General features: G+C 39.8%; 1 protein-coding gene across 1 annotated transcript; it reads right to left on the bottom strand.

Moving 5' to 3' along the window:
• Window positions 1–14142, bottom strand: lingo2b (leucine rich repeat and Ig domain containing 2b). Its single transcript, XM_060871354.1, has 2 exons — window positions 13832–14142; window positions 1–2520 (listed from the first exon to the last, which is right to left on the bottom strand). The coding sequence occupies exon 2, from the start codon at window positions 2512–2514 to the stop codon at window positions 691–693; it is 1824 nt and encodes a 607-aa protein (XP_060727337.1). The 5' UTR covers window positions 2515–2520; window positions 13832–14142; the 3' UTR covers window positions 1–690.

Below are 14142 nucleotides of genomic sequence, written 5' to 3'. Positions count from 1 at the left end.
TTGCAACACACTGTAAATTTTTTTTTGTTTTGTTTTTTTTAACAATAAAATGGCAGATGATGTTTGTCTTTTCCCAGAGGCTCCTGTAACTTCAGGATCTCCCAGGGGAGAAAAGATATTCGGAGCAAAACCAAACACTTCACAACACAGTAGTGCTGAGGCTTCTTCCTGTATGTAATTTACTTGTTGGGGAAGACAGTTTGAGTTTTTGCAGCAATTCCAAGGTTAATAATAGGTAAACCTAAAATGTATAAATAGATCATTTTTCCTCACAAACATGATATCTATACAACAATGTGTCCTCTGCCCATGTCTGTGCTGTCCAATTAATGCTGTCCAGACAAAACATTGCAGAAGACATACAAATACTTTTTTTTTGATAAATGACTCTGTTTGGATAGTATGTGTAAACTCTCACAATTGAATACATCCATATAATATAGACACACACATGCCCATAAATGCACACACTATATTTCGATTGACATACGTATATTCATACGTACATATGTCATAGGAACCTCAAAAGTACATTCACAAAAAAGCACACAAACTGAAACAGTGTGCTGCTTATCATGCCAATCTTGACTGGCCACCATAGATACAGGTCTTTTTCCTTTTCCTTTTTCTTCTATCTTGCAGATTGGCTATCAGTGGATCAAGATAATGCTTTCGGGAACCATCTGGCTCTCAGATCATCTTCATGTTGACACGTCTGGGGCCGCTGGTCTCAGTAAGCTCACTGCTGGCCCCTTTCCTCTTGCGTGGAACATATTGGATGTCCACACTTCCTCGGTGCTTGCCTTTGCCTCGGCTCCAAGCGAAGAGAAGCAGGAAACAGAAAAGGACCACACCCAGGAAGCTGAGACAGCCCATAGCCGTAGACACAAGAATGGTAGTAAAGTCCAGAACCATCCTGATTGTGTAATGCTCTGTGCCATTGATCGATGAGCTATTGTAATCAGGATCAAAGATGAAGCTGCGGTTGGCATAGAGAGCCCCATCTCTAAGGCCCAGACTTTTGACAGTTAGTGTTATGGAGAGAGTGGAATTGCCTGCAGGATTGGATGCCACACAGATATAAATGCCGCTGTCCTGAGGCTCCACTACCCGGAACTCCAGCGAACCGTTGCTATGGACAACCATGCGCCCTGTGCTTTTGATGGTGATGTACCGCCTGTGTGGTGTCAGCCAGGAGACAGAGGGGGGTGGCGCACCATCTGCTGTGCAGTACAACCATGCCTTTTGTCCCTCTTCTGCTTGGGCCGGTTGTGTCGACATGGCAATGACCCTGGGTTTGGTGCATATGACGTAGCGAGAAAGCAGTGGCTCTACTACATCACCGAAAGATTTTCCAGCGAGAGCAGCAGGGGTTGTGCACTGAGGTTGCACCTCCCCAAACTGTAGGGACAGTGTCCTTTGAAGTAGCCAGCGCAGACGGCAGTCACACACTAATGGGTTCTGGCCAATCAGTAGATTCTGCAGGGCCACAGACACTGGCAGTGTGGCTCTTTCCAACGTAGTCAAGCGATTGTAGGAGAGGTCAAGCAGGCGGAGTGACAGTGCCCCTTGGAAGGCCTGAGCCTCCACACGCACCAACTGAGCTTTGCGTACCTGCAGCACTTCCAGCCTATCCAGGCCACGCAGCCAGCCAGCTGGCAGCACCCTCACATTGCTGTAGGACAGGTTCACATGGGTCAAGTAGGACAGGTGGCTCAACACTGGTACCGTTGAAATATTGGTATGGGTGACGAAGAGCGTGCTAAGATTCAGACCCTGCAGGGCAAGAGAGGGCACAGCTTCCAGTGCTGGCCAATAATCCACCTCAAGATGACGCAGACGGCCCAAGCCCTTAAAGGTATGTGGTAGCAATTCTGCAATGTCCAGCTGTCTAAGGCGAAGGCTGGTTAGACCATGCAAGTGCGCCAGTGCATGGCTGGGCACAGCACTTAGGTTACAGCGCTGCAGGGTCAGTGAGCGCAATGCAGGCAAGCCACTGAAGGCACGGGGTGCAACAAAAACCAGCTCATTGTCAGCAAGTTCAAGCACACGCAGACGCCGTTGGTCCTCAAAGCCATAATCAAGCAAGATAACCAGACGGTTCTGGCTGATGTCCAGCAGAGTGAGCTCACTCAGGCCGGCAAGTGCACCACGAGGCAGGAGGGTCAGCTGATTGTTGCGCAGACGCAATGTTCGTAAGCGCGGCTGGGCGCGAAAACTTCCGGGCTCCACAGATGACAACAGGTTGGTGCTCAAGTCAAGCTCCTCTAGCAACAGGAGGCCAGAGAAATTCTGTGGTGTGATAATGCGCAGCCGGTTTTTGCTGAGATCCAATGCTCTTGTCTCGATGGGAATGCCCTCAGGCACCTGTGCCAGCCGCTTACGGTGGCAAGAGACTGAGCGTGTGGGCACAGAACACTCACAGCGGGCAGGGCAACCCTGGGTGGGGTATGGAAACAGGAGGAACGGTAGGAGGGAGAAGCCCACAGCACAGGAGAACAAAGAGAGCAGCATGACCACCTGCAGAATGGGGGAAGGTGCAGAGAGAGATGCAGAGAACAACAGAGACAGAGATGTAATTAGACACTTTCACTTATGAACATAAACATGCCAAAATGTTAGCGTACATACCAGTTCATTCAAATACCTACAAAACCTTGAGTGCTTTTAATCTACATCCTAGCCCCCTCCTTTTTGCAAGAAATCTCTCAGTATTTTGATGGATATTATTAAGTATTGGTTGTAGAATGCACATACACACACTCGCTTACGCACAAGTGTCCCTTTTAAACAGATTCTCCAAACATGCTATTTCTATGGAAACCCTATATCCCCTTGGTACACGTCCTGCTTTCCAGATCAGAATCAATAAACAGCAGGGATTCTACAGGCCGAATCTACAGGTTTTCAAGCTTTATATCGCGTAAAGACTCTAGCTGTCATTCTTTCTCAGACAGCACATTTAAACCTAATTGACGGCAAACAGTAAGTGTACTTATGGTGATCAATTCATCATCTGGCAGAAAAGAAGGAAGTGTTCTTTACAGGGGCTTCAGATGTAGCTGAAGCAAAGCTTCAGGGTCATTCATTAATGTCATTAAAAGTATGACTTTTCCCTTATCAAAAGCCTCACAGCAGGCTCAGCAGCTCCCCGAAGAGGTGCAATCTCATTTCACATCCTTACACGCTTACAGGATCTTCACATCCCCTCACCATTTCAGCAGGGTGCTATTCACATCTTGCTTTTTGCACTACTCTATTCCTATTTACAGGATCATTTTAAAATCAGAGCTCTTTGTCACTTACCCATTTTAGATGTTAACAGCACTCTTATTCAGCTTTTTTTAAAAGTGTATTTTACTAATTATGAGATGGGCGAATTATTACTTTACTATACTATACTATATTATCTGATTTAAATGTAGTCTTGATAATGACAAATATTTGGGGGGAAATATTTGCATACTTGACGCAGATAATGGGATCTTAATATATGTCTACAGTGGCATGTGCTACATTTGCTTTAGTGACATGCTTAGTCTCTTTATTGCTTCTCTCAAGCCATAAACATAAATGGCAGACATCAGTTATCATAATAGTGAATAAAGAATGGGGCACTTATCTTTGAGTGCAATTCTGCCCCATTATGTAAGCCTTGAAAAATCTATGAGATGATATACAGGATACACAATAGGTCATATACCATGCCTTAAATACAGTCTGTGATATGTGGTATTAAAGTAATTTATTATTCCCCCACACGGTGGCTTAGTGGTTAGCACGTTCTCCTCACACCTCCAGGGTCGTCGGGGTTCGATTCCCACCTCCACCTTGTGTGTGTGGAGTTTGCATGTTCTCCCCGTGCCTCGGGGGTTTCCTCCGGGTACTCCGGTTTCCTCCCCCGGTCCAAAGACATGCATGGTAGGTTGATTGGCATCTCTGGAAAATTGTCCCTAGTGTGTGATTGTGTGAGTGAATGAGAGTGTGTGTGTGCCCTGCGATGGGTTGGCACTCCGTCCAGGGTGTATCCTGCCTCGATGCCCAATGACGCCTGAGATAGGCACAGGCTCCCCGTGACCCGAGGTAGTTCGGATAAGCGGTAGAAGATGAATGAATGAATGAATTATTCCCCCAATCTCTTAAAGAAAGGTTGAATATTGTAGACTTTTTATTAGTTCATCAAAAGATTAAAAAAGGTTTAATATACATTATTATACTTACATCTAAACTTACATTTGTTACATTTAATGTATGAAACATACTTGAATATTTATTAAATCACTAAAAATGGAGCATAGAATATAAAGACTGTATCATAACCTTAATTTAACCAGTTGAGAATTTGCTTTGTTGCAAGTGACAAGCAATTGGCCAGCTCTCTTAGGATTGCTTTGCTCGATAACTCGAAGCGATTAGCAAGCTCTGTAGTAGGCTTTGCTTTCAAATCAATATCAGTGGATGCTGTGGCACTTGTCATCGTGTCGGCTTCTAAGAGCCGGCGAGACGGTGTACAGGTTTCTATGTAATAAAAACCATTGCCAGAACCCCAAAATAGTTCAGTATTAAAGGCTAACTGTTCATCTAAACATGCTTTTTATTAACAGATTAATTTTAGTTTGTTATATCCTTGTAAGGTAGTTTATTTTGTATTATAATAATACGTGATTAACACACAGAATAGTTGTTCGTACCTTATGCTAAATAAAAGGCTAAAATCTTTAAATGGCACGTTTGTAGATAGAGTCGATCAATAGACAGCCAATTTCACATACGTTTTTGAATGAAGATTGAGAGCAGGTCTGCAAGGGGGGTTGACACTAAAGGCTGTGGTTCATTAAAGAGGGAGAGAGAGGACAGCTCACTCACTGAAGGAGTTTATTAAGTTTTAATGAGTTAATAATTCAATTCATCCCCGTGAAAGCTTGAAGCTGACGTGATGACAGTAGCCTCGACTGGGGTGCATATGCATGGTGACGTAATTCATCCTAATTTTAACTAAATCAGAGAGAAATTTTAGACATTGACTTGATCTATTAATCATTATGCACAGCACGAGATCAGATCTATTATATCAGAGATACCTAATCAGGCAGGTGGAAACAACTTGTTCTCTCTTTCTTGCACACACACACACACACACACACACACACACACACACACACACACACACACACACACACACACACACATAGAAATAGAGGGAGAAAGAAATCCACCTTCAAGTATCCACTCATTCTTCAATATTACTCTATAAAAAAACATCAAACATTAGCAGAGCCATCAATCTAAATAGTTCCCTCTGTACTGTTGCTGTTCTTATTGTTTGTGGTGTGTGTGTGTGTGTGTGAGGGAGGGAGGTATAATGCCTCTTTACTGTCATCTGTGATATTCGTAAGAAGAATGGTGGGTTCACTTGCCTTGTTGTACATTTCTATCTCAGTGTTTATCACCTCTTTCTTGCTGGTGTCTTGCTACCTAAGAACTGGATTTTGGAGCCTGTGGTTTCCCTTACTTTGTCTAATTTTAGTTTATCTAATTTTAGTCTCATCCATTTTTCATTGAGTGAAACCAGTCACTGTGAGCCAAACACCCATCTCCAACAGGGTGTTCATGTGGCTATGCATATGTGTGTGAGTGTGTATGTGTCTGTGTGAGACCAAAAGTAGGGAGAAGAAAGCCAGAAACTGAGCATGTATGGTGTGTGTATTTGTGTACACACAAATCTGTACACAGATGTATTGACACACACGTGCATTCTTACACATATTTTTATATATATATATATATATATATATATATATATATATATATATATATATATATATATATATATATATATATGTATATATATATATACATATATATATATATGTATATATATATATATGTATATATATATATATATGCATGACCTTGCTTTTGCAAGTTCAGTACAGAATTCAGAGATACACGCTGAACTACATGCTAGATGTCATCGTTCTGTATAGATGCATCTTCAGCTGGCATGAGTCCTGTGTATTCTGCATGTGATCTTTCCTTATAGGTGTAGGTGCTTTAGGCTCTCCATGGGTGTCTGATCCAACACAGTGAAGCACTATTGACTCCTGTTATTGATCTCTGGGTTCTCACACATTCACTTCCACATACCCCTCATATTATGACCTGACAAAAAGCCGGTTCTGTGCCCCCATGGCAACCCAGCTGTCAGTCAATCCCATACCACTGCATTTTTCATATCTATAAAGCTCAGGTGAGAATCCATACCACCACTTTAATAAACCTGTATCATGTGTCGATATCTATCTGATATTATTATGCATTATGAACTATGATCCATGGGTGGGGCTGTGTCTTATTGAAAGATATTTTATTCTGGGAGTATAAATCGATTGATTGACAACTAATAAATAAAATTCCAGACTGTCTTTCAGTCGAGAGTGAGACAGTCACAGAGATATATCTATGACTGGTGTTCTTTTTTGTGTGCATAAGTATGTACTAAAGGTTGTATTCAGAAATCCTTTGTGATTTGCGTAAATATGGATTATTGGTCTCGCTCCATTTCTTTGAACATGAGAGATGAAAGGATGACGGAATATGAAATTATTTAATGGCCTTCAGTGGTGCACTTTAATTTAGCTTTTGCTGAGGATGGCCCCACACGGACAGCCTGGAGATACAGGAGATAACTGTGGATGGTACCACTTACAAACCATAAACAACGATGGCTTAGGACTACAAGTGCTATGAAGCTTTAGGACTGAAACAGTTTTGCACTCAATTGTCTATCAATGAACAGTTAATGACTTCAATGAATTAGGCTTTATGTTAGGACAAGTATAAATTTCCTTACGTATAAGATTGTAGTGTTAGGTTTCCTTTAGTACACAGTTATAGAAGGGAAATTATTTATAATCACACTATCCAGTGTCACCCAGACGAGGATGTGTTCCCATTAAGTCTGGATCCTCTCAACGTTTCTTCAATCATCTCAGGGGATCTTAACTTGCTTCAGTCATAAACATGCACATTTTAATTTACAGTATATTCTGAATGTATATATTTCTGTAAAGGTGCTTTGGGACAATTTGCATTGTTGAAAGAGTTATTCAAATAAAATTGAACCGAATTGAAACTTCATATCAGAGAAGATTTAACCTTTTTTTCTGGTAGTAAAATATAGATGCTTAAATATTGTTTCACCCCCCTCCACCCCCTTCCAGAAAAAAAACAACAGTAATATGAAATAAGCAATTATTAAAAAATATAGAAAGATACATAAAGTAGAGGCAGAAGAACTGTTATTGTTATATTCTTAAGAGAAATCTGAAAGATATAAAGCAATTAAGCTGCGAAAGAGAAGAAGGAGATGGGGCAAATAATTTCTTGACTATTTCTAAAATAACATGGAGTGATGGACAAATTGAAAAGAGAAAAAAAATATGAAGCCATACTGATTCATCACACCACCTGCCTGTCTCGGATAATAACTCTAACGTGTGTACAGTCACGTATGTTTGGCCAATAGGTTTGTGCGTGTGTTCCTGTTCATTTCTGTACTTCATACACCGAAGATACCTGTAGTTAAAGCACACTTATATATATAGAGAGAGAAGGACTGACACAAACACACACACACACACACAGAAAGGCAGGATTTGATCAGCCGAAGCCTGCTCCAGACATCAACTCTGCAATGCTAATTAACCCTGCAGGCAGAAGTGAACAGAGAGACCCTCACCGCTTTCTCTCTCTCTCTCTCTCTCTCTCTCTCTCTCTTTCACTCTCTCTCTCTTTCTCTCTCTCACTCTCAAACACACACACACACACACACACACACACACACTTCATCACAGAATGGCAGACACACCTGCAATGACTTGTAATTAAGTGAATAAGAAAAGAACAGCATGCTCGTTAAAAGTATTGAACACTACAGAATGAAGTGCAGTAGTTACAGAACATTCTATTTAAATAACAATCAATTCATCTTTCTGTTTCATGCTTATTCTCTTAATACAGTGATGTAACGCAGGTTATCTCTTCCTCTATGCCACAGATTGAAAGCACCGGCTTCAAAAACACCTATCTTCTGTTAAAGGAAGATAGGATTGGCTTCTACAATGTGTATTACTTCTCTGGCCCAAGGTTGCTTGAACAGAGCACTTAGACCAACACGACACTGCCCTCGAAATTCTGGAGGAAGGAATCTCAGTAAATCTGTACACATGTACGCCAGACACCCACTGTGATTCTTCAGCTCCCAAAACCAAATAAAATGAACTGAAACAATTTGATAGAATACAAAGCGAGTCTGCATAAGTGAATGTGACACCTGCGCAAATGCAAATATAAGCTAGGTACAAATAAACGCGATTTGTCATGTCTTTATATTTACCTTTTTAAAAAATATTACATTTGAACTTCGGCTTGCTGGCTCACTTTTCATCTTTTTCGAGATAACAGAAAAAATATATTTGTTCAATTCATTCATCTTCTGTAACCACAAAAGAAAATTGAAATGATAAAAAAAAAAAAACCTTACCACTGAAGCTAGTACTATGATTACAACATTGTTTTTACATAGAAGATAAAATGTACTGTCTTCTGCTAATTCCTGCCACTTTCAAGTACACAAAGTTAAACAATAAAATAGCTTCTTTTCAAGCCCCCTACGAATAATCCTTTCTTTGTAGAACGGATTATTCGTAGGGGGCTTGAACGAATTGGTAGAATTGAAACAATAGTACAAGTTCTGAGATTTTGAAATAAGAATAATTACGCAGAGAAGCAAAAGAAAAAGGAGATAACGGTAATAAAGATAAACTACCCACATTAGTCATCAGGTTGTCAACAGCTAAAATTACAACGGTGGAACATCAGCAAAAGGTCAGCATGAATTAAATAGTAAGACTTTCTCAGCGCTAGACAAAGAACATGTTTTGTACTCTTGTACTTTTAACAATTTAAAACTTTTACTTTGCTTGATCTTGACTCAAGCCTAAGACCTCTGACCAAACTAAATTAATAAAGCTTTTTTAGTACATAACTAAAGAGCTTCAGCTGCACATGCCATGAAACAGTTTCATACCAGCTCGAGTGAACAGATCCTGGATGGTCTGCCAAATCTCACAACACACACACAGGGGAACGTACTCACACACAGGCTTGACACACAGACCCACACAACTCGTCGCATACATATTCAGTTTTTATGCTTGATGTATGCTAATTGATGCACACAATGCAGATTGCGAGTGGGGCAGCTATCAGGCCTCAGATCTTCAGAGAGTGGTTTGTTCCCAAACAAGCTAACAAACCGGCAGGAATAGCAAATACCTAAACGTATATGCCTGTGCACTACTGTGCAAAGAAACAGCGGTCACAGTAACAAATACACTAATGATAACATTGAGCTCCTCTAGTGCTTGGAGTTTGTGAAGTGTGCAGTGCATGCAGAAGTAAGCTTTCTAAACTCATCGAAGCATGGAGACCCATTCAGAGACAGATCACTACTTCAATTTATTCATGGCCACAGGGACGCAGGATTAGACAGGTATGGGGGAAAAAAAAGAGGAGCAGAAGGGAAATATCCGAAAGTAATAAAGAGCTTGAAAACTCACTATTAGAAAATGAATCATACAGCTACAGTGTGAATACATTTTATTAAAAGGCTGTTCAGTGCTCATACTTTTCCTTGAGAAAATTCCTTGAGGTCACCAGATCAAGCCGGATGTGGATTTGTGCCATATATGCTTTTTAGAAGAATTAAAAGGCACATATATGGAAGGAGAAAACAGACTAAATAATGTTTAGTTAATTAACATTTGATATTAATCTGTGTGAATTGTGAGTTTTAAATATTGACAGAAAATCAAGGAGTGAACACAGCCGTTTAAAATGTAACACTGTTCGACAGAGATTCGTCAGGAAAGTGTACACAAGGTTGTTTTGAATTCTGTCATTTCCTGCATACTGTGAGACTAGAAAGCCTATAAAATTGATTTCATGCACATTTTCTCATGGTTAGATCCCAAACTCTTGACCATTGTCCTTGTCTGTGTTTTGAAACTGAATTTTAAACTCCAACTTCTTGTGTTTAAATGAACAATTATGAGACACTAAACAGGCTACATTCAAATCAAGTCATTATTCAAACAATAACAGTTACATTTTATTTCTCTTTCTTTACTTATTGAGAAAATATTCAAACATAGAACTAGCTATGATACCAGCTATGACACAGCAATGCACATCCACACACTGTGCTAGTGAATCTAACCATGTCTTCTGCAGAACCTAATCTTAATACTTAATGGTCAAACATAAATAATTGAATATTTTTGAATTCAGAGACATCGTCAAGCCCAAAACCAGATTCTATTGATTCTATTTGATGGCTAACCATGGATAAAAGTGTCAACAAACCCTCCGAGGCTTGCAGCAGACATATACAACTCACCTCTGAGGGGAATCTGACAGGTTCAATTTCATTCTGTAGCACTGCATGCTGGGAAAATAGCCTAGACTTGTAGTTACATTTCTCATATCAAACCCCAGTCCAGTTCAACTGTCAAACTTATTAGCTTGGCTGTTGGGGTTCAGCCTGGTGCTTAACAAACCCTCCAGGGTCATTAGTCAGTATTTGTGACCACTGTTTCATTGATATTCAGACTAGCAGACAATCAGCTAATGAATACCAAGTTTCTCAGCTTCATTGGTTTCAACAGTAACTTTCTGCCACTAACACTAAAAGTGTAAAGTATTTGTTCTTCACATGAACACGTTAGCCAGATATGAATACAATGTTCAGAATTATCATATAATGTGAATTCAATTCATACAAATAAGAGACAGTGTTTTACTCTTCTAGCCTGATCTTAAACACAAAATAACAGCATATTGAAATTATATTTCTATACAACCTTGTGTGAAATAAAATAATTTTCTTTATAGACATGCTGCTGCATGTAGCAAAACAGACCACACACCGTGCACAAAAAACCCCCACTAATTCATTCGTTTACTTCATTAATAATAGACAAAAATCATAAAAACTGATAATAAAATGTGCATGTTTGGTGCACATTTCTTTAACAATCCCACTCCATTCGTATTAGAAGAAAAACTTCCCAGAAACTCACATGGGCATTATAATGAAATGCTGCTTAAAGGACCACATTGTCATTCACAGCAGCACTGTATCTTATACGTCACAGCGTCTGATAGCATGCCAGTAAACATCCCTGATATTTTTTATAACTCGAATATGATATTAAACATGATCAAATATTATTAGGTGTCTATTTTAGTTATATTATAATATAAAAACTATAAACAACGGTTCCTTGATTTATGAAAACATTTATGAAAAAAGACATGTTTTGAGAGGTAGGTTCTTTCGCTCACGTTAGACAGAAATCAGAGCAGAAAGCTGTACAGGATCTGAACAGAGATAACAGAGACTGGTTATGAGCTTAAGTGATGTAGCTGAGGAACTGTCCTGAAGTTATATTCTGCAAATTGCTTTGTTATTATATTTTGTGAATGAAACTGACTTGTTTGTTCAGCAGGCTCATTTTGTTGCTGCTGTTTTATTTTTTTTTGTGTTTTGCAGTGTGTCTGGAAGCATAAATGTAGGGTTACGGTTTAACAAATAATAGCAGTTAGTTAAAAATGAATAAATAAATGGATAGATAGATAGATAGATAGATAGATAGATAGATAGATAGATAGATAGATAGATAGATAGATAGACCTTTCGGTCCATTTGCTTTAGACCAGTTCAAATCTGAATACACACAATGCCCTACACATGTATAGGTCCACATAGTGGCAAAGCATTATACCTCTGGGAAATTATTTGCTGATTGATATTTACACTGATATGATTGATTTTTACATGTAAACAGCACTTTATCCCTTTTAACTGCCTTTAATCACATCAGTTATCAGGTTGCGCAATGCTGTTGCACGCTTCAGTATATGATTGTTGGTCTATAGATTTAAGGGATTTTGTCATAAACATTACAATCACTATTGTATAGTAGTGGACAATTTAGATTTGTTGTATAGTCCTGCGGTTGTAAAACCCTCAGTGTATGAAGAACAGTTCATAAGCATGCTTATTTTGTAACTCAACAACTGCTTTGTGCAAAGCTTTCATGAAACAAGACTGATCTTAAAAATGACCTGCTTCTGCCTAGGCTGTCTCTTTCTCACAGGCTGTCTCACACATTCACACTTCTCTAACCACACTTGGAGTTCCCTTACTCTCTGAATTCTGTTCCCACAACACCCCAATTATATTAGCACACCCTAATGATTTTTACACCAGATAATAAAGGAAGCGTAGATAAAGAGTTTCCGTCCTTTCTATTCTGTCCATTCTCTTCTCTTACAATATGAATTTATTCTTGCACAATCCATAATTATCTCTAATTACATATAATGTACACTAATCCACGATACTTGATGCAGAGCTGAAATATAGATTAAAACAGTAACTTTAACAACACCAGATCTAATTATATCCTATAGATTTAATTCTCTTTTTTTTCCAGCACAGTTAATTCACTTTAATTCTGCTTAAGTCAATTAAAACTAATTTTCCTGTATACACAAAACACACAGCTTATGTTCTTTTGTCAATTCCCTGTGTGTATCAGTAAATACGCTTCATGTTCATCTAAATAAGGAATTCAAATGATAATGTTCATGTTAGAAGAACGTGTTCATCTTAAGAACATGTATAATGTATCAGAGTATGTGACGCTAAGCCAAGCTCAATGTTACAACTTCTAGGTCTAAGACAGAAATTTCTATTCTAGCCATTTTTCTTTCCTTCATTCTTTCTCTCTCTCTTTCTCTCTCTTTCTCTCTCTCAATTTAATCATGCTCTTCGGCATCTGGGGGGGGGGGGGGGGGTGAACAAGCTCATAATTCACCTTAAAAAGCTTTTGTACAGTACAAATATGCATGAGCTTCCCACAGATCTTCATTATCAGAAATTGTACAGGGTGAATAATAAGCTTGCTCTCATTTTTCATTTTTAATGTATTTTGTCGTTCACTTCCACACTCCCTGTTTGACTGGATCTCTGGTTAGAGGGCTGCTGGAGGCACAACTTTATCCACTTTTCTTTCTCCCTCTCCTCCAGTTTTTTGTGCTTTACAATCTATCAATGTCCCACCGCTATCAGCAGAGAAGATAGCTCCTGCTGCCTCTATCGCTTAGAGACAGATCGGGTAAGCAGAAGCATATTAACACTGGCACCTAAACGTCGCTGACGGGAGGTGAATTAACTATCAGGTCATTCAGTGACACACTTACCTGTGCACACGAGCAGACCCAGAGATTTCATAATTTTCTAATGAACTGTCCCCTGTCACAGTTTCAGAGGTTCTGTTTCATACTCAAATACACAAGTGCACCCCCCCATCACACCACACACACACACACACACACACACTTCCCCAAGCGCAGCAGGAATGGACTATGGGTTCACACTGTGGGAATCTGCTGCATCTCTTTCTGAAGCTACAGGCAGAGTACATCACCACATCCTCATTTATGACTCACAACACATACACACTCACCTCTGATCTGTTCCTGTATCCACCACATACATCCACTCTGTAACACGAGTCTTGATCGTGAATACAAAAAAAAAAAAAAAACGCACGCACACACACTTTTTGTCTTCTTGACTCACAATGTGAAAATTACTTCACAACACAAATCCTAGCACTCTCAGACAAACACTGATTCTTCCCATTCAATTTGTACTCAGAAGTGACTGTGTGAGGTGATAAGTGTGTCCGTTGGTTACCTGTGGCTGCGGCTCTTGCCATAAGGATCAGCCTCCCTGTGATCAGCGTCTTGGTGATGAGCCTAAAGGAAGAAAGACAACAGAGCTTGGCCAGTCCTCCGTCTCCACGACAACGCCCGGAAGATGCCACACCTCCAGTGCACGCTGCTCTAGAACAATAAGACTTTATCCCCTCCCTCTCCCTCTCTGCCTTTCTTTCTGTCTTATTCTTCTTATGAAGCGCGCGCTTATTTGGAGAACATGACGTGCTCTCCTATTGTGTGTATGTGAATGACGTCTCGCTGAACACTGAGGACGATGAGCAAAGAGGA

Source organism: Tachysurus vachellii, chromosome 6, assembly GCF_030014155.1.
Source record: "Tachysurus vachellii isolate PV-2020 chromosome 6, HZAU_Pvac_v1, whole genome shotgun sequence".
Taxonomy (NCBI): domain Eukaryota; kingdom Metazoa; phylum Chordata; class Actinopteri; order Siluriformes; family Bagridae; genus Tachysurus; species Tachysurus vachellii.
This window is presented reverse-complemented; position numbering and strand designations above follow the sequence as displayed.